The 21,494-nt window shown below is 37.8% G+C and overlaps 1 protein-coding gene across 1 annotated transcript in view; it reads right to left on the minus strand.

Annotated features, from left to right (window-relative positions):
- WDFY3 (WD repeat and FYVE domain containing 3) overlaps positions 1-21,494 on the minus strand; it is a 259,636-nt gene that overhangs the window by 38,326 nt on the left and 199,816 nt on the right. Inside the window, exons 43-51 of the mRNA XM_010845983.1 lie at positions 16,886-16,939; positions 14,552-14,720; positions 11,326-11,489; positions 8,412-8,560; positions 6,515-6,635; positions 5,957-6,042; positions 4,019-4,099; positions 721-775; positions 336-455 (exon numbers count right to left, since the gene is read on the minus strand). Of these exons, the coding sequence (XP_010844285.1) occupies positions 336-455; positions 721-775; positions 4,019-4,099; positions 5,957-6,042; positions 6,515-6,635; positions 8,412-8,560; positions 11,326-11,489; positions 14,552-14,720; positions 16,886-16,939 (999 nt within the window). The remainder of the gene's footprint in view (positions 1-335; positions 456-720; positions 776-4,018; positions 4,100-5,956; positions 6,043-6,514; positions 6,636-8,411; positions 8,561-11,325; positions 11,490-14,551; positions 14,721-16,885; positions 16,940-21,494) is intronic.

Here is a 21,494-nt window from a genome sequence, read left to right on the forward strand (position 1 = left end):
CATGATGCTGGGAGGGATTGGGGGCAGGAGGAGAAGGGGATGACAGAGGATGAGATGGCTGGATGGCATCACTGACTCAATGGACGTGAGTCTGAGTGAACTCCGGGAGTTTGTGATGGACAGGGAGGCCTGGCGTGCTGCAATTCATGGGGTCGCAAAGAGTCGGACATGACTGAGCGACTGAACTGAAGCTAAAGCTCGTCTCATCTTCTTGGGAATAAGTGCCTGTTGAGAACTGAAAACTATAATGCACATAAATCATTTAAGCCACTGCAGCATCATTTAATTACTTTTAACGATGTGTTCCAATTTCACAGAAATGATGTGACATTTACCTCCGAGTCGTAATCTGCAAGGATCCAGGGGAAGACAGGATATTGCATGAGGTCATTATACGATCTTCCAGCCAAAGTGTTCAAGTGCATCAAATACTGAAAGTTGCTGATTTCACCTCTCTTGGGAAAGATAAATAAAGATTCACTTTAAAGCGATCAATTATTTCCACTATGTTTGCTTTAAAAAATTTATATGCAAAATGAGGCAAAGGATAGTTTCTTACAGATTTCAGAATAACAAAACAGTTTTTTTCTAAAAAGAACAAAAAGAAAACTTTTTTGTCTATGGTATATATTTTATAAATTATTAAAGTGCTTTTAACTGAATGACTTATACCTTCTGACTACAAATTATGAAGGATGCTTACATTTTCACTGAACTTACCTCCCATCTCTGAGTCACAGACTTCTCTCCAACCAGAGTGCTAAGTAACCCAGATCTACAAATGATAAATAATTAAATGAACTGTAGGCAACATACTGTTTTAGCAACATATTAATAATTTTAAATCAAAGTAATTACAAAGCTGAAAATTTTAAGTCAACAGATCCATAAATTTTTCAAACTATGGAGGACAACCTAATGGTGGGTCATGAAATCGGTTTAGTGGGTTATGGTCAGCATTTTGAAATATGAAATAACAGAACTGAATTGAAGAAAATAGAGAACAGAACATTGGAAGGCACTACACATAGTAAGGGAAACTATTTTCAGAATTTTAAGCAAGTTCGTGTTACTTGGAATGCAATGTAGTGTATATTTTTTACTGTGGATCATAGCAAATGAATTTGAAACAAACACTGATCTAGTTCAACTTTCAGCCTTTTACAATAATTCCTATGTAAACTGATTTATTATTTTTCACAATAAACCGTAGAAGATTCTGAAAGAGAAGGGAATACCAGACCACCTGACCTGCCTCTTGAGAAACCTATATGCAGGTCAGGAAGCAACAGTTAGAACTATACATGGAACAACAGACTGGTTCCAAATAGGAAAAGGAGTACATCAAGGCTGTATATTGTCACCCTGCTTATTTAACTTATATGCAGAGTACATCATGAGAAACGTGGGGCTGGAGGAAGCACATGCTGGAATCAAGATTGCCAGGAGAAATATCAATAACCTCAGATATGCAGATGACACCACCCTTATGGCAGAAAGTGAAGAGGAACTAAAAAGCCTCTTGATGAAAGTGAAAGAGGAGAGTGAAAAGGTTGGCTTAAAGCTAAACATTCAGAAAACTAAGATCATGGCATCTGGTCCCATCACTTTATGGCAAATAGATGGGGAAACAGTGGAAACAGTGGCAGACTTTATTTTTTTGGGCTCCCAAATCACTGCAGATGGTTGATTGTAGCCATGAAATTAAAAGACGCTTACTCCTTGGAAGGAAAGTTATGACCAACCGAGACAGCATATTCAAAAGCAGAGATATTACTTTGCCAACAAAGGTCTGTCTAGTCAAGGCTGTGGTTTTTCCAGTAGTCATGTATGGATGTGAGAGTTGGACTGTGAAGAAAGCTGAACGGTGAAGAATTGATGCTTTTGAACTGTAGTGTTGGAAAAGACTCTTGAGGGTCCCTTGGACTGCAAGGAAATCCAACCAGTCCATCCTAAAGGAGATCAGTCCTAGGTGTTCTTTGGAAGGACTGATGCTAAGGCTGAAACTCCAATACTTTGGCCACCTCATGCGAAGAGTTGACTCATTGGAAAAACTCTGATGCTGGGAGGGATTGGGGGCAGGAGGAGAAGGGGACAAGAGAGGATGAGATGGCTGGATGGCATCACTGACTCGATGCACATGAGTTTGGGTGAACTCCGGGAGTTGGTGATGGACAGGGAGGCCTGGCGTGCTGTGATTCATGGGGTCGCAAAGAGTCAGACACGACTGAGCGACTGAACTGAACTGAAGTTGATTTAAAGAGATTCAATTGGAATAAGTGATATAGCAAACAATATTTTGTTCACAGTAGGTACACATCATTCCTAAAAGAGATGTTGAAAAAGTGAATGAAAATATAAATATTTTATGACAGGAAAGTCATGGCTGTTCACAAAATTATGGACTTTTTTTTATAGCAGACTTTTCTAGAATGCTATAAAACCCTTAAGGTTTAACAGCTTTGTAACATGGATAATTAATAATCTGAAGTTTGTGAATTGATCACAGAACCAGTAGTAAAGCACTTAACCATATATTTTATCATCTGAAAGGAAATTAAGAGAGGTGTAAACCTTAGTTCATAAACATTTCTAGCTCAAGAGTACAGACACCACTTTTCACTTCCAGAAAAATTCTTCCTTTCAGGTAAACCGAGTGCAAAGGATACTAGGTGGCGCTAGTAGTAAAGAACGCGCCTGCCAATCAATGCAGGAGGCAGAAGAGACTTGGGTTCAGTCCCTGGGTTGGGAAGATCCCCTGGAGGAGGTCATGTCAACCTACTCCAGTATTCTTGCTTGAAGAATCCCGTGGACAGAGGAGCCTGGTGGGCTATAGTTCACGGGGTCGCAAAAGAGTTGGATACGACTGAAGCGACTTAGCACTGAAAAAAGAGCTGTGATCATTTCTCAACTTTGTAAGAAAGGGAATAACTGAAAAGGAGATTAAAGTTGGAAATGAATTTCTGCTTCTTGCCTTTGAGCTTTGAACAGTTCTTTAAGAAGTGCCAACTCAGCACAGAACAATGAAATAGCAAGTTGGAGATTATCTAGGCAGGCAAAAGTACTAGTAAGTTGCTTACAAGTAGAAAAAAGGCTAAATATGCTTCATGAGAGCCTTTTGCTTCCTGTATTTATCTTAACAACAACACAAATGATTAGGAACAGAACATACTTCTGAGGTTAACAAAAGCAGACATGCAGCATCTGTATTAAATGTCAGCTAAAGAAAAATAAAAACAATAATTTAAAGAGAAATACACAAATTTAATATGTATAGATACAAACTGGGTATCACATTTTATTGACAAATTTACAGAATGTCCAATAAAGTTTTAAGACATTTTCCTGCATCCTGTAATAATTAATTTGTAGCCCCAAAGCACTGCTTCTTTTCCAATGGATTATAAAGGGCTACTAATACAAAAGAAAATGTATATTTAGAAACAAATCATTCAAAAAATTATATTAATTAACTGATTAAGTTAACCAGTAAAAATTAAAAAGTAAATATAGAAAGCTGGTATCTACTGAGATAAGCAAACTTATCCACTAATAGTAGAATACAAATGTGTATAAGTTTTATAACAAGGAAACCTGATAAAGATAAAATATCCAAAAACAAGAGAATGCCTTATATGTAATGATGAGTGGCTAGTAAATAAAGACAAAGTTTCTAAAGAATTTTTTTAAAAACAAGAGGAAATATTTATATATAATATGAATAGAAGATGCAGAGTAAAAGTGTCTATATATACGATGGACTCAATTGGGCACAAGTGTGCATATTCTCAAAACATTAAAGGAAAATGATCAACATGTGAGACATCTGACACTGGTTTGACACGAGCGATCATGCGTACATTCTCTTATTTCTAATTTTCAGTATTGTAAAATTGTTCTACAAACTACTGAGGGTTGGGGTGCAGGGATATTCATTAAAATATTAAATAATACTGTCCAGATGTAAATGATCCAATTTCAGTATTAAACTATAATGTGCAAGAGGCACATGACCTACCCCTGCTCCACGCTGGTGTTCGGCCGCTGCCCAGACACAGACTCTGAACTGTCAGTGAGAGATGGCACTACAGCCAAAAACCTGGAAGATTAAAAAATAGCATAAAATTGGAAATGACGTGTCAGTCAGGATCTAATGGGAGCGTAAGAAAGAATGACTCATTTAGAGCTTAACTGCTGCATTTACCACCACCCCCTCGACTCCTCAGTAAATGGCAAGCAAAAGGAATATACAATAATTGGAATACTCAAATAAACAATACTCAATAATTAGAAACTCCATAAACAAATAAAGGTAAGATGATGGCTTCTAAAGCCAATATAAAGATCCACAGCAAAACCTGACATTTTAGAGTTTTACGTATGTTGCCGCATTACTTGACACACTGATTCACAGGAATTGAGTCAACTTAATGATGTCCTAAAGAGTGACTGAAGCTAAACACTCACAGGACAGCAAGCGGTGCTAATAGCTAAACAAACGACAGCAGAGACGCCACCGACAAATGAGAACACATACACGAGGAAAACCTTTATGTGACACTGTCACGATTATTTTCAGAGTAGCTCCTAATGTCAACATATATTTTTTAAGGGCAAGCAAGAGTTGTGGGAAAATCCTTGGAATCAATGTGGACCTTGAACTTGGCACATACACAGAAATCTGTCAGCTAAAGACAAACTCATCTCCTTGTAACAGCTTCTAATTGGGAAGAGCAGATAATTTACCCATGTTGAAAACGATACCACCCTTAGAAATGAATAAGACAGGCAACTAACATTTCAATTGTTTACTTAGTTCGTCCCAGTCAACATCCACGGGGACTTTTTCTGCAGAACCTCCCTCATTTCTCTCATGCTCACAGGTAGTATTGCTGTACTGCAGTGATAAACAGTGTTGCTTGGTATTAGTCACTCCTTATTGGAAACACAAAACTTCCCTAATAGAGAGATTTGCCAGGATTTATATTACTCTCTGAACTTCCCAGGTGGTGCTAGTGGTTAAGTAACCCGTCTGATAGTGCAGAAGACAGAAGAGACTTGGATTCCATCCCTAGGTAGGGAAAATCCCCTGGAGGAGGGCATGGTAACCCACTCCAGTATTCTTGCCTGGAGAATCCCATGGACAGAGGAGCCTGGCAGGCTGGGTTGCAAAGAGCAGACACAACTGAAGTAACTTAGCTGCATGCATGCATATTACTCTTCAAAGAATAAGGGCTCTCTTATTACCTACCATCAGTTCATAAAAGCTTTAGTATTCACACATCCAACAGAACTTTCAAGCACACAAACATATACTATTTTTCTTCTAGGTAAACACAGTTTACCAAAAATGAAATATAGTCAGATTAAATCAACTGCTTTATTTGGTTGAGCTACTTTTTGAAGGATGAGGGTATCCAACTTACCTTCCAAAGTCAGAAAAGTCCCACAAGAATATAAATTCTAAGGAAATTCAGGCTCTGTATTCAATAGCAAGGTATGGCACTGTCTTCTTTTTGGTAAATATGAACAAAGCCTATTCTGAACCTAAAGTATTATTTTTTAAGCTATAGTTCCATCATTCCTTTATACTTAAAGAGATATTTTGATGAAGTCTAGTGTAAGTTTGGAGAAGGAAATGGCAACCCACTCCAGTATTCTTGCCTGAACAATCCCAGGCTGCCACCTATGGGGTCGCACAGAGTCGGACACGACTGAAGCGACTTAGCAGCAGCAGCAGTGTAAGTTACCAGAAGGAAAAAAAAACGTTCTTTCAAAATAGAAGAGCATCAGAAGAAGCACATTTCAAGAGGCTGGCAAAAATGAAACATTTTCTTCAAAGAAGTTAATTCAAGTATTTAATTGATTTTTAAAAAATGAGCTGAACTTGTAATGCTTTACACCTCCCATTGCTTCCCACAATACAGCATTATGAAGTATTCATAATAATCTATACCTTTGATAAACTTTGTTTCTGATTCCTTTCTGAAAAGCAAGGAGGTAGTTTCGTCCATCTCCAGAGAAAACTTCCACAGCAATAGGCTGAAAAGATCAGAGGGAAAGACATTAAGAAAAAATGCAAATAAGGTTACATATTAACTTTTCCACTATGAGTTTCCCTAATATTGAAGCAGTTAATCTGATGACTGGAAAACATTTTTTGAGTCATGAATTCCTAGTATATTAAATTACAAAAACAGATGGAATTTGTTCTGCTCAATTTGTTTCTAAAATCCTTACTACAAAATTATAATTTTGTACATTTATAGTGAATGTAATTTTTATGCAACAAATATAAATCTGGATAACTATAGGGAAAGATGGATAACAAAGTTAACACTCAAAGTTTTAGGATGCTAAAGGGATGTATTATAAAGCTATGCCACATGTGACACGAGCTTGTCTATATACAACCAAATCCAAAACTCTTAAGCAATAAGGCGGAGCCTATCATGTAAACATCCTCTAAATAAAGGAACATGACAAAATGTTTATTTCTACTAAATCAACCAACCTGCAGGAGATATCTCCGTTTATGCACTTCCTTGATATCTTCATATGCAAAGATACTGCACGTTCTCTTGAGCTGACTGGGGCCTTGCCTGGCTCCTCTAGGGATAATCGGCTCATGCATACTAGAGGCAGCCCGGAAAAAGGAGGCAACAGAAACAAAGCAAGAGGTAAACTCACTGTTCAACAAATGCGGGTGCTATTTTCAACATGGGAAAAGCAGCAGGACACAGTATACCTGAATATTTAGTTAAAGAAAAAAACCTTTTAAGAGAGTAATTTGTTAGCAATTCAGTATACATTGTTAACAAAGGTCCGTCTAGTCAAGGCTATGGTTTTTCCAGTAGTCACGTATGGATGTGCGAGTTGGACTATAAAGAAAGCTGAGCTCCGAAGAATTGATGCTTTTGAACTGTGGTGTTGGAGAAGACTCTTGAGAGTCCCTTGGACTGCAAGGAGATCCAACCAGTCCATCTTAAAGGAGATCAGTCCTGGGTGTTCATTGGAAGGACTGATGCGGAGGCTGAAACTCCAATACTTTGGCCACCTGATGCGAAGAGCTGACTCATTGGAAAAGACCCTGATGTTGGGAAAGATTGAGGGCAGGAGGAGAAGGGGACAACAAAGGATGAGATGGTTGGATGACATCACCAACTCAATGGACATGAGTTTGGATAAACTCCGGGAGTTGGTGATGGACAGGGAGGCCTGGCATGCTGTGGTTCATGGGAGTGCAGAGTTAGACACGACTGAGCGACTAAACTGAAGTGATACTATAAATCCCCTTTGGTGAATATAACTTTGTCTATCACCAACTCTCGGAGTTCACTCAAACTCATGTCCATCGAGTTGGTGATGCCATCCAGCCATCTCTTCCTCTGTTATCCCCTTTTCCTCCTGCCCCCAATCCCTCCCAGCATCAGAGTCTTTTCCAGTGAGTCAACTCTTTGCATGAGGTGGCCAAAAGCGCATATCTATCAGGCATAGCTGGTACAGTGCCAAGGTCTATATACCTTTAAGGGGCCAAGAAAATGTTTTAATATCTTTTAAAATCAAAAGAAAAAACCTTGAATTTTTAGGTAGAAGAAAATGTGGTAATATATACAGTGAATATATTCATCTTTAAACCAACACAATCAGAAAACATCACTTTAAATAATTTTATATGCAAGAGGAGGCCCATAAAAGTCATCATGTAGCCCTGATGGCTGCTAAAAATGATAATGTGAAATTATATCCTAGGAATGAAGATAACCATGTGTCAGAATGAAGATCAAGGTGTCCACATTCACCATGTACATTAGGTGTTCAAAATGTAAGAGGAAGAGAAGAGCATGTTAATTTTCTAAGTCTTTAGCTTTTTATCTTCCTTTTTGTTTTGCCTGCCTCTGGGTTTTCCATTACCCAGTATCACGTCCATCAAGGGACTGGCAGAAGAAAAGGAAGCTGGATCAACTTAGCCAGTTAATTCCTGCCTGTGCACAGGTCACACTGCTTCTAGGGTACTCAGAGGACGTGGGCGTGCTTACATTTGTTGGCGTTTTGTATAGCTGCCTGTGTTTTTGCTATAACTGTGTTTGCACTGAGATTTGAAAAAAGAACACTCTGCACATTTAGAATAACTTTATAAATATACAGATGACAATATCAGGAACTTGTATTATATCTGATGCTATTAATGCATAGCAATAAATCTCATGTAGTTTTCATTTTGATAAATAAGGCAAATTTGTCCTTTATAGTTTTGAAATATTACTCTTGTGAATATGTAATGACAGATGCATACAAACTGAGAGATAACATTACTTAAAACATAACTTTTCATTAAAAAAAAAAAACTATGTAGGTATCTTGTTTGCTAAAGACAGCTATACTTTGTGTCTCTTCATTCATTTACTTACTTTGGAGGTAAGGTTTCAATATCTCTTATTTCTCTGGTTGCTGTCATTGTAAATCCATCAATCACATAGAAATGCTCTTTACCAAAGAGGAGTAGTCCCTCACTGGTATCAAGGCCCTGGACTCGAGCACAGCGGTACATGTGCTGGATCTATTAAGAAAACCAGAAACATTCATTAGTACAGTTTTTTAAAAAATCAACTAATTTATTTAAAAAAAAAATACAAAGGAAGCAAAATGTTTTTAAACATGGATTTAATGGGCAAACAAAATTTTACCAAGATGTTACGGTGTGATGGCACCCCCTGAGCTAAGCATATTAATCTGATTGCAAACATAATAAACAGAAGAGCTAAGATTGCAGTCTTGAGTTGCAGTTTGACTTCAGTAAAAGGAAACAACCTTCTATTCACATCCATCCACTCAATCCACTTATCCCAGTATTCACTGAGTACTAACTCTGCCAGACACGTGTGTACGAGGTTCCAGAGTCAGTGAACAAGTTAGAAGAGGAGGAAGACAGACAGAAACTTTGCAGGAAGGGGAACTGAGGCACCATTTGGGGAGCTTCCGACTGAGCCCTTGGCCAGGCAGGACGCACAGAGGGGGAAAGGCATGTAGAGCCTGATGTTCCCGAGTTGACTTTCTAGTTTTGTCATTTAACTAGAGATTTGGTCAGATTTCTTCATGTCTCTGGGCTTCTGTATCTTCAAGTAAATTTCAAATATACTTCAGTGGCGGGTTGTAAGAGTGACAGAATATATAGAATCATGTTAGCAACCGCTGGCTGTCTTCTCTTCCACACAGCTTACTTTCCTCTTCTTCCATAACAGCCTCTGGAATTTGTCTCTGTTCGCTCCCCACTGGATTCCGCCTGACTGGCAGACTGTGGTGCCATTGTAAAAAGCCAAACTTGGCAGAAGCTGTATTTTCCTCATAGAAGGACGGACTTGCTAAAGCCCTCAATGTTACCATTGTTTTCTTTCCAACAGGCAGGATCTAGTTCTTAGCAAAAATTCCTTCTTGCTTATTCTTAGTTTAACATGAGTCAAGGAAAAAAAATCAGCAACTGAATCAGAGTCAAACAACTGTCAAATGAATGTCAGTCTAAATGCACTTCCTGCACTATTCAAGCTTAAAGCAATTAGAGCAAAGGCTGTACTCATAAGATCAGAAGCTTAAAACATGACAGTATTAGAAAATAAATTTTCTAAAATAGACAAATAGAAGTTTCAACACCACATGTGAACTACAATAAAAATTTAGAATGTTACAGTGAAAAAACTTCACATACTTCTAAAATAATTCTATTTTAAGTAAAATAGACACATAGAAAATGTTACTTCCTAAGTGCATACCTTAAAGAATTTTCAAATGCTTAAAATATGATGCAACCAGCATCCAGAACAAGGAATAGAACATTCCGAAGCTCCCAGACACTTATCATGTGCTTCCTTCCTTCAGACCTACTGTACTTTTATAGTTACAATTTTTTTAATGTTTTCATTCAAGATTAATCAGGCTATATATTTGAACAGAATCTGAAAAAATTAAGCTCTAATTTCTAGTTACTATTTCTTAGTGAGTAATATTTTAAGGGTTATACCACCATCTACTATAACAGACAAACACAATCTTTAAAGATGTGATACTACACATTCAATTCCTTCATTCTTTTATCCCTTTATTCAACCAGACACTCCTTCATTCAGACTGTGTATCAGGTGATTAAGAGCTGTGCAAGGCACTGGGGTAGAAATAAGAAAACACTGTCTGCCTACAATGAGCTCACTATCTAGGGGAAGAAACAGTCACAGGAACAAAGGAATCATAACTCACTAAAATGAGTGACAGACAAAAAAGAAAGTGAAAGTATTAGTCGCTCAGTCATGTCTGACTCTTTGTGACCCCATGGACTAGAGCCCTCCAGGCTCCTCTGTCCATGGAATTCTCCAGGCAAGAATACTGGAGTGGGTTGCCATTCCCTTCTCCAGGGAGTGATAGATATAGGGTTTTTATAGTTACAACCCCCCCCCCCCTCTTTTTATGTTTTCATTCAAGATTAATCAGGCTACATATATTTGAACAGAATTTTAAAAATTAAGCTCTAAAAGAGTGAAAGACATAGGGCTTTATAAAAGCTTAGAGGAGGGTATTTACATCTGGGCTGGCAAAACCCTGAAGGAAAAGTTCCTATGTATTGAGTACTAAAGACTCCAGATAAATGAAGCTGTATCAAATGTGGGTTACAGGGATACAGGTTATGCGAGTGACAGGGGCATTTATGCAGAGAATGCAATGAGTAAAGTGCAAATTAAAGAACCAACATCATGGATGGAGTGAACTGCAAGGTACAAAGAGCTACGGGGCTCAGGCTACACAGCAGAGTCAGTAAACTAAGCCTAGAGGGGTCGCAGGTTATAAGAGATTGAGAGCGACATAGGAAGGCCAAGTAGTCTTCTGTGAGTGAAGCTGAGTGTAGGGGTGAAATATGAGGCTGGGGGTGATGGGCTCAAGGCTTGGGGATGATGGGTTAGTTGAAGCTGCTCAAGTGGTTAGTGCAATTACAGAGGAGTAGGGAAAAATACAGGACCACATTACTGAACGGGTTGTGTACATGGGATTGAAAGAGAATTAAGGGGAGAGCTGCAGTTTGGTAAAGGGTATACAGAGGAAGACAGGGAACTAGGTGTCAATGTTAATCCTGTATCTGATGCCGCTTCATGCTGGTCGGTGTCCGGAGAGGTGAGAAAGTCCTGCAGATGAAGAGTGCTGAACCCAGAACGGGGCTTAATACTGATTTCGCTGCAGAGGCTGCAATATGTCTCTTTGGCTGCCAGATAAATACCCTTCAGCTGTCTTGTAAAAGGGAAACAAATCACTCAGTGCAACCCCTCCTGTCCAGAAGCCCAGCACCTTTTCGCCCTCCTCCAACAGGCGCAGCAGGGTGGCGTTGTCTGTTTTCTCCTCCTCTTCTATCGAGCTGCCCTCAGCTGTCTGGTCCTGTAACTGCTCCTGTGTCTCCTCATCGCCTCCGTCCGGTGCTGACCGAGACCGTTTGAGAGGTGGCTTGACCAGTCCTGCAGGACAAGAGCCAAGAGGGCCATGTGGTCTCACGGGGGCCACTGGGGAGCGGTTTAGTCTCAAGGAGTCCTTCCTGTACAATTTGAGAGAATTCAGGAAGGCATGCACACACTTCAGTGGCCAATAGCACAGGCTCTAGGGACTTCCCTGGTGGTCCAGTGGTTAAGAATCCACCTTCAAATGCAGAGGACATGGGTTCAATCCCTTGGTCAGAGAACTAAGATCCTAAATGCTGGGTAACTAATATCAGAGTAACTAATACCATGAGTTGCAATTAGAGAGCCCATGTACTGCAGCTACTGAGTCCAACTGCTCTAGAGCCCATGAGCTACAACTAGAGAAACTCTCTGCAACAAACAGCCTGTGTGTTGCAATGAAAACCCAGTGCTGACCAAAAAAATCACCACCACAACCATAAAAAACCCAAAAACCAAAACAAATAAAAAATTACCAATCACCGCCCGCCTCGCCCCCGCCAAAAAAAAAAAAAACCCAAAAAACCACCCCACTCAGCACAGATCTGGTATTAAACAGTTGTATGACCTGGGAGTATTATCTGCCCTCTCTGAATCTCAAAGGGTTCTCATTTATAAAAACAGGACAAAAATATCATCTCTACTGGATACCTGGAGGACTGTTGGAGAACTAAATGAGGTAATTCCGATCAAGTGCTTAGGATCATACATGATAAATAGTAAACTCTCAACAAGTGTCAGATGACGATGATGATAAACAGAGAGATTAGCAGAGTGAATGGTAACAGGGGTGATGCTAACGTGTGGGTTTTACTGAGGGGATACCATTAATAAATGGTCAGTCATTATCAGAAACAAGAATAAGGACAGCAAGTTATAAACATGATTATAAGAGATCCCACCTACATGGAGGGCCCATGAGGGCTATTTAAAGACTCACGTTATAAGTGGCACTATGGTCATTCAGACATGAATGAATCTGTTTAACTCAACAGATCATAAAGAGTAAGAACACAATTCTTTTTGATACAGAGCTGGATACTTTAATTTGCCCAATAAGTTAACATTTTACTGCCTACATTTTGATAATTTTATTGATAATCACAGGAGGTGAAATTAAAATCTGAGGATGAAGGTAACCACTGATATCCCAAAGTATAGGAAACAAACAGGCTCTAGGACTCTATCTCTAAATCTCACATTTAATATTCTTTAGTTTGTTTCCTCAAAAGTAATGTCACATCTATCTACTACAGTTGCTCTAAGAATTTTGGAAAAACATATCTGCTAGAATCCTACCCTTTGAACCCAAGTTATAAGAGGTTCTGGTTTGTCTTGGGAAGAACCTTATTTTCACATAGCAAAGACTACAATAAATAAGCTGGAGAAGGAAATGGCAACCCACTCCAGTATTCTTGCCTGGAGAATCCCGTGGACAGAGGAGCCTGGCAACTACAGTCCATGGGGTTGCAAAGAGTCGGACACAACTGAAGTGACTTAGCATGCACACACAATAAATAAGCAAGAAAGAGCAAGTCTTGCTGAGGACATCCAGCAAGGGAAAAACTTCCAGCTGCTTTATTTATAGTTTGATGAATCAAAACCTCCAATTCTATATCTATCATAACATCTAGCACATCACAGTAAGGACACCAATATTTGTGGTTTTAGTTTAATTAGGAATTAGGAAAACTGAGGCTAAGAGAAGCTAAATGCCAATGACCCAAACACATCACCACAAACTGTGAATTATATACCTTGGTTATATATTGGTATATACCTTGGTTATATACCAATTATATACCTTGGTTATATGGCTATAACACAGCTTTGGACTGATCTCAATGACTTTGCCGATGCAGTGTCAAGAAATAAGAAGGCTGAAAACTCTGTTTACTAAAAATTTCAAGGATTCTACGAAAATGTTAGGTCACTTATGAAATATTTAGTAATTCATAGTCATCATGAGAGAAAACAGGTATGATACGAGAAGCTGACCACAACTATAGATAAATGCTTTATGTTGACATGGCCATATACTATTAGATTTTTATCAATGAGATCTGCAAATAATTTTTAACTTATACTTTTAATTCACATTCCAGGGCTTTATCTATGGACTATACCAAGACTTTACAATTTATGATTATTTCAGAGGCTTAAAAAATAACAATGGATTGATTTTACTTTTTCAACATCAACTGAGTCCCCATTGTGTGCTAGACATGAAATAATCTCTGCCTCTGAGAAACTGATAATTTAGGAAAACATAAAATCACTGAAATTGCTGTAAAAGATACGACTACAGTGCCACTGCAGCCAGGGGAGCTGAACGAGAAGGCTTCAGTGGAGGACAGTGGGATCAGTATCTTAGGACAAAATTGGGAAGGTCCAGCTCACAGAGAAGCTGTAGAGGAGGGCAGAGGGCACACATATACAGATGTCCAGAATCAAAAAGCCCATGTCCATTTTAGTCCAATCCTTGATCATATGCAGGTCTTACTAGGCTCACAAAGTATAGATTTACAATAATATGCTTTAGTTCATAGGAGAAAAGATCATTATTTCTTACTGTTGGCTAACATGCACTAATAACACATTTAATGGTTATTTTAATCTTATAAATATTCACTTAGTTATTAGGGCCTTAACTTAAAATATCAGGTACCACACAGAATTCTGCCAGATACAGTGAAAAAAAAAAAAAAGCCAATGGGTACATGACATTCATCTATAGGCTATAAAGAAGAGCCAGTCTCTTTAGTTTTGATATAGAAATCCATCTTTAAGAAGGTTGATATACTAAAATATGCATATATACTTTTAATAAGTTTGGCCCTACTGTTTATAATATATAAATAGTCGCTCAGTCATATCCAACTCTTTGTGACCCCATGGACTATAACCTGACAGGCTTCTCTGTCCATGGACTTCTCCAGGCAAGAATACTGGAGTGGGTAGCCATGTTCTTCTCCAGGAGGGTCTTCCTACTGTTTATCATTGCTAATATTTTTCATATGAATTGAAGTAGAAGGAATGCTCCCAAGTGTTTTTAATTAAAGTCAGAGAGGAAGGCTGCTGACCTTTGACTTTAGCAATCGTGTCTTCACCATGTTCTGGTTCTTGCTGAGCAGCTTCTCCTTCAGAGCTCTCTACGATGGCATCCTGCACAATGGCTGGGTTGCCGGAGGCTAGTCGCATGTAGTATTCTTTACTGTCATAACTTATGGCTCTTCTGTATCGAGCAGGCTTCTATGGAACAGCAAAAGGAAAGTGCTCAGCTAATTCATCTTCAAGAATTAATAGACTGTACATAGTAAGAGCACAGACTTTTGGGTTAGGTTTCTCTCTTTTTAAATTGTACTGACTTTTAGAAGACATACATAAAACAACATTAGCAGTTTTGTCCTTTCCGAAAAAAGAAATACATCATCTTTTGTCAAATGTTTCCATGTTAGTAGAGCACAGTCTTCCTGATGCAGCAGTACAGTAGAGAGAACACCCAGTGTCAGAAAGCATCATGTTGTAAGGGGATGTCCAGTTTGTGGAGAGCCTGGAATTTTGTTTCTGCCCCAAGTAAACAGCTTAGGCCTAAAGGGCCATCCCTTTGGTAGGAACTACCTGTGTGTGTACTGCAGATACTTGGAGGTAGAAACCCAGAACTGCCCTTTTCCTCCTGGTATTCCCATGTCTCACCGTAACACTGGGAATGGCCCAACCCTTCAGAGTCCTGACCCCACATGGAATGCACTGGCTTCAGGCCAGATGACACCATCTGGTTCACCTGCTACTCCAGCTTCTGTCTCCAATTTGCTAAAATAACTCTGTTGTTTGTTGTGTAAAAGAATATGATCCAGAAACTGAACAAATAAATGAGTGTATCAAGAACATACATAAGTCCATTTTGAAGAAGAAATTAATTACCCAGAAACATCAGAAGAGATTTAACTTTTTGGTGTTTAATACAGAGCATTTTCTTTTCAGAATAATTAATATTTATCTTAAAAAACAGGTTTTCCAGTTGACCCAAATTTTTTCTTAAAACAACAAACAATGAGAAATTAAGGTTTAAAATTTCCTATAAAAATGCAAGACCAAAGGGAAAAGTTTATATGTTCCTTGACCAGAATGACCCAGACTTTGAATTAACAATTAAGAAAAAGATAAGAGTTTGAAACACGCTTAAAGACCTTCTCTTTCTAAACATTACTTTCCTTCCCCATTAAAATCTAATTGAAAATATTCTATCAGCCTAACTCTCCATCAAATAGTTAATACGTACTGTCTACAAAAATACTTATATTAAGTAAAACTCTTTTAAAAATGATTTTGAAGTAAAATGGAAAAAAAGTGTCCAACTGGATGAAATATTTAGACTAAAATACTGAACCAATTTTGAGGTGAAAAGATACCTAACTCAAGCCACCGCTACCCTTAACTTCAGGTTGTAGACTTAGAACGAAGAGAGCTGCAAGCTAACTGATGAACGATATGCAGCAAATGAAAACTGGACTATGTAACACGCAAGTACTGAAATGCTGTAAAATAATATTACAATTATGGAAGGATGAATCTGATGAATTAATAAGAATATTGTAGTATTTTTTGAAATGAAAGCAGGGTAGTTAATTTTGTATTATAACAATTCTCTACACAAGATTTAACAATTATCTTCAACTCAAAATTGTTCATTTTTAAAAAGATGAAAGCATAGTTAGTGATGGGCAAGACAATGAATTAACAAATGTGGGACAACATCTTGGATACTGACTTCATATCTGATTCGGAACTAAAAGGATTCTCCCCCAAATATTTTGAGGTAAATTTCTGTGTTGTAAAGTTCTGCATTTTTTTTTTACTGCTTATGTATTGAATCTTCCCGCAAAAAGAAAACAATTATATAAATTTAAATTAAAATAAAATAGTATTTAAAAGTGATCATACACTTAGTTTCCATTTAGTTCCTTCTGATTGAAAAAGTAATTTTAAGAGAGAATACACTTGCAGTCTCAAAATATATATTGTTTAGTATCTAGAAGAATTAAATGAGAAGTTGAAAACAAACTTGGTGGTGTCCGGCTGCCCATTACTAACATGCCTTGGGACTTGTTAGTTTATGTGTGAAGCGGTACACTTTTCACGGTGAGAACGATGGGTATTCAGCCTGTTAGTGAGCTGCATAGGGATCCTAGAAAGCTAATCGGAACAAAGCAAGAGAGATGAGAACATCTCTTAGTAGGAATGAAATTCACTTTTTTCAACTCCACAGAACTTACAGAAATAGCAAATTGAAAGTTATCCCTTTAGGTTAGTCTAGTCTACCATGCACTAACAAAATAAAACAAAACCAAAACAAAGAAATTAAAATAAAAAAACTGTAAGCATTTTGCATTCTTTTATGGTATTTTGTGGTTTACCTTTTGAGGAATGATATCATCAGGTGTCTCAGGCTGTTTACTTGGGATCTCAGACTGAAAATAGGGTATTAAGTATAGACACATCAGAAAAAAATAACAAAGAGCAACACAAAAATAAAATACTCTTGAGGATTGTATGAAATATGGAAGATGCACTCACACAAAATTAATATGATATCCTAAGCTGCTTGAAATAATCACTGAGCATCTTGTGATTATTTTCTCAATTATCAAAAGTAGTTTTAAAGTAAAACATAACTGCTAAAATTCTCAAGGTTACTGAACAAGACAGACTTCAAAGTCACACAGACAAAACTTGAGCACAGGCTGCCAGTGTCTTGGACAATTTAGAGACAACTCTTTATACGGCTTCAAAGGAAAAACAGAGAAAATTGGATAATGGAACCTAGTTCTAACTATTATTAATATCTTGAACCTAACTTTTACTGTGCTTATCTCTCGATCTGTTTTGCAACAGAAGCAACTGGTTTGAACTATTATCTACAACATCCCAAACCACAGAAATCACTAAGTGCTTGTTAGTGAAAAAACATCTTCCCCTAAAAGCCAGAGGACCTTCTTCCTTTGCTGCCTTCAAAGCTGAGATCCCAGAGAGGCTGAAAGTGGAAGCAAGCTTGGATTATCAGCCTCCAAACGGAAAGTTTCTCTAAACATTACTTTTTAAACAATAAGGTAGCTGCTTTATATTTTATTCTCAGAATGAAACTGAGTAACAAGAAGGCAGGATCTGTTGAGCTGCAGCGCGTGGCCTGTGCATGTACACATACAAACGGATAGCTACAGACAATAACACATCCAAGCAACCTTCCAGTTCTTCTTTTTACAGTTTGTATTTGGAGATGACTTCCAGGACCTGGCCTTACAGTAAATATGAGCAGACAAAATGCTTTCATAAATGTTTGCTTCCCCTGGCAAAACAAATGCGGAACTACTGGGCATACTTTCAAGTATTTAATATGGTTTAATAAACATCTCTCCTTAAAAGCGAACTTTTAAAAGCATACCTTACGTTGACAGATAATCTTTAAAACACACATCCATGTTCCCAATCGTGGTAAAGGTTTGGGTTACATAAGTATTACTACACATTTGTTGAGACTCACAGAATGGTGCACTTAGGATTTATATGTAAAATTCATGTCAATAAAAAAAGAATTCTGAACAAATACTGAATTCCATTGCTAACATGTGGAAGTATTTAGGGGTGAAAGGTACTGATTTCTCTAACTCATTTTGAAATTAATTAAAAAATAAAACAAGACAGACCACTGGACAGATGTGTGATAAACCAATATAGCAAAATGGACCAACTACTATTGTCAAACCTAATTCTGATGTCTACTATATATCCCCAACTAGAATGTGGGCAGGGTCTGACATGTACACGATAGTGTGTTCCCTGGAGCATATGACGGAGGGCTGGTTTAATACACATTTGCTCACTGAGCCACTAACTGAGGTTCTTATTTTACTAAAAGGTACAGTGTTCAACATCAAAGCTATATGTATACTAATAATTTTAGTATATCATAGTTCTATTTAATTTAAAAAATTATATATTATTATTATAACTATGTTTATACAGAAATTTAAAATTTTCAATGTCAGAATTTCTAGTAAATAATTTTATAGTTCCTTTACTTCTAAGTTTTCTGTTATTGGCAATGGAATTTCCTGAGCCACTTAGTTCATACATAGCATATAAAAATATATGCAGAGGAAGCCACAGGAGACTCACTTAATTACAAGAAAAGGAACTTAGGTGAGTTGTTTACCCTTCTGCCCTGAGCAGCTCAACATTAAAGGGAAACAGTGAGGGTTTTATCCCAATAATATTTGCAAAGAACAGTCAATTTGTTTGAGACTATTATTCTGTGAAAATAAGGGGCTTGAAGAATTAAAACCTGGTTTTAGTACTTAAATATAATTTTAAAGTGACAAAGTTTGGAATTTTATTCTCCTTCCTCAGGATTCAGAGCAGCTAGCTGCTTAAAAACCACCAGGTTTTGTATTTGCATCATTTCCCAGGCTCACATCTTAGTATTTATAAATAATATTACCACTTAAAATACAGAATTATAGTACAACTCAGTATAGCTATTTTAGATTTGAAATCGACCGTCCAAGAAAAGTCCCTGTGCAAAGGGACTTTTAAGTGCAATTAGAAAATTTTCCACATGTACATAACTTTTCTCAGGACAAAATTAATTTTTGTTCTCATTAAAATAATTTTAGTTGATAAAACTTCAAAGCTTTCAATTCTGTGGCAAATGAAACACTAAAATATTCTCTTCATTCTACAAACAAACATCTAACTTAAAAATAAAGTTCAAAACTTACAATAAAAGATAAGCTACATTTTAACACAGTATGTAGCATTATCCAGGTTTAAGAAATAATGACCAAAGAAATAATCACTTGATTATATATAACACATCAAAGATTTTAAAACAAGAAATAACTTTGAAATCATCATTGTATGTTAACCTTAAGCAACAGGACTAAAGACTTAAATGTTACTTAAAACAATGATTCTTCTTAATAAATAAGGTGAAGATCAAATCACTTGTCCTTACTCCAGGCAGAACCTATTATACCTCTCAAGAGGCTTCAAAAGCAATTTTTAGTACCTGTTATACCTGAAATCGGAGAAGGCAATGGCACCCCACTCCAGTACTCTTGCCTGGAAAATCCCATGGGCGGAGGAGCCTGGTAGGCTGCAGTTCATGGAGTCGCTAAGAGTCAGACATGACTGAGCGACTTCACTTTCACTTTTCACTTTCATGCATTGGAGAAGGAAATGGCAACCCACTCCAGTGTTCTGGCCTGGAGAATCCCAGGGACGGGGGAGCCTGGTGGGCTGCCGTCTATGGGGTCGCACAGAGTCGGACACGACTGAAGCGACTTAGCAGCAGCAGCATACCTGAAATACCTCTTAGGTTGTGAAAAGTACTGCCTATATTTTATAAAGATGGGTACAAGGAGAATGGCGCATTTCCACAAGCGTAAAGGAAAGACGTGACTGGTCTCTGATTCTGGGAGGCAACATTCAAAATGGTTCAGAGTAGAGGAGGATTTTCTATGAAACTGACGAAGCTTATACCTCAACAGTCCTCACTTCCTATGGGCTCCTTGCAAAGCCCTGCAAGAGAGGCTCTAGCAATTTTTTATTCATAATGCAATACTCTTTTTATTATAGAGCCTCCCCAAGTTACAGAAACGTTACACCCCATAAAATTTGACTCTAGCCCTTTGTAGTGCAAGAATAATTAGGAAAATTCTCTAAGAATATTGAATGGGAAGCAATGGATAAATTCTAATTCAGGAAGAAAGAGCTCTGACAAGTCCATTCATTGAACATTTATTAAGCTCTATATACGCTTCAGCATTAGAGAGAAACCCTAATACACAGGACTTTCCTGTGGTCCAGTGGCTGGGTGTAGCCTTCCAGTGCAGGCGGTGCAGGTCCCATCACCAGCTTGGGAGCTAAGATCCTGTATGACTTGTGGCCAAAAAAAAAAAAAAAAAAAAGCCTAAACACAACATGTAGGCAATGCTGTAGCAATTTCAACAAAAACTTTAAAAAAATGGTCCACATCAAAAAAATTCTTTGAAAATAAAAAAAGAAAAAAAAATCTAGTATATGGTTTCTCTCTGAAAGAAATTCACTGTCTGTTTGATAATGTCTCAAAACCACCAGAGATTGGAATCTTTTTTAAAGACTGATTCAACTCCTGAGGAATTATCAACCTATAGTTATTATATCTTGCTCTGCTACTTAGTATTATATCTTGTCCTGCTACCTAGAAGAGATTCCTTAATTTTCTAGGCTTCTATTTCTCATCTGTGAAATTGGGATAATAACATAACTACACTTCAGAGGGCCCTGAAATTGTAAGTAAATGCTCTGCAGAGCATCAACCGCATTGTGCCTTGTAAGTATCTGTGCACTCTCTCTTTAATATTTATCATTTGTTTATTTATTTACCTGTGCCAAGTATTCATTGCAGCACGTGGGATCTCTTTCAGTCGTGGCATGCATTCTCTTAGTTGTGGCATGTGGGAATTTAGTTCCCTGACCAGGGATCGAACCCTGGCCCCCTGCATTGGGAGTGGAGAGTCTTAGCCACTGGACCACTAGAAGTCCCTGCTCTTTTTTATTTTACAATAGAAGTTAGTGAAATAGAAGCATTTGCTTCTACTTTTTGGAATTTTCCTTGATGTTAATATTGCCAGATGGCATATTCCATAAAAAAGTGGACATTTAATGGTGTTTCAAGTTTACAGATTTTGAACTAGCACCCCAAAATCATTATTCATTTGGAAAATTTCATCATAGCATATTAACCCTGACTTTACATGAACTAAAGCAGCATGAATTCCACCATCTATAATCACCTCCCCTTCCCACCTGCTTTTTCCTTTTTTGTAAATGTATCTCTAACATTTCTCAACTGCCTTGTATTTTGCAATATGTAAGCCAATTGGGGCGGGGGGGGCGCAGGGAAAGCTCCCTATGGTGCACACTTATTTCTGAGACTGTTTATAGATTTCACAGGCTGATGAACTCTTTTGATCAGGTAAAATG

Source organism: Bison bison, unplaced genomic scaffold (assembly GCF_000754665.1).
Source record: "Bison bison bison isolate TAMUID 2011002044 unplaced genomic scaffold, Bison_UMD1.0 scf7180017864228, whole genome shotgun sequence".
NCBI classification, from domain to species: domain Eukaryota; kingdom Metazoa; phylum Chordata; class Mammalia; order Artiodactyla; family Bovidae; genus Bison; species Bison bison.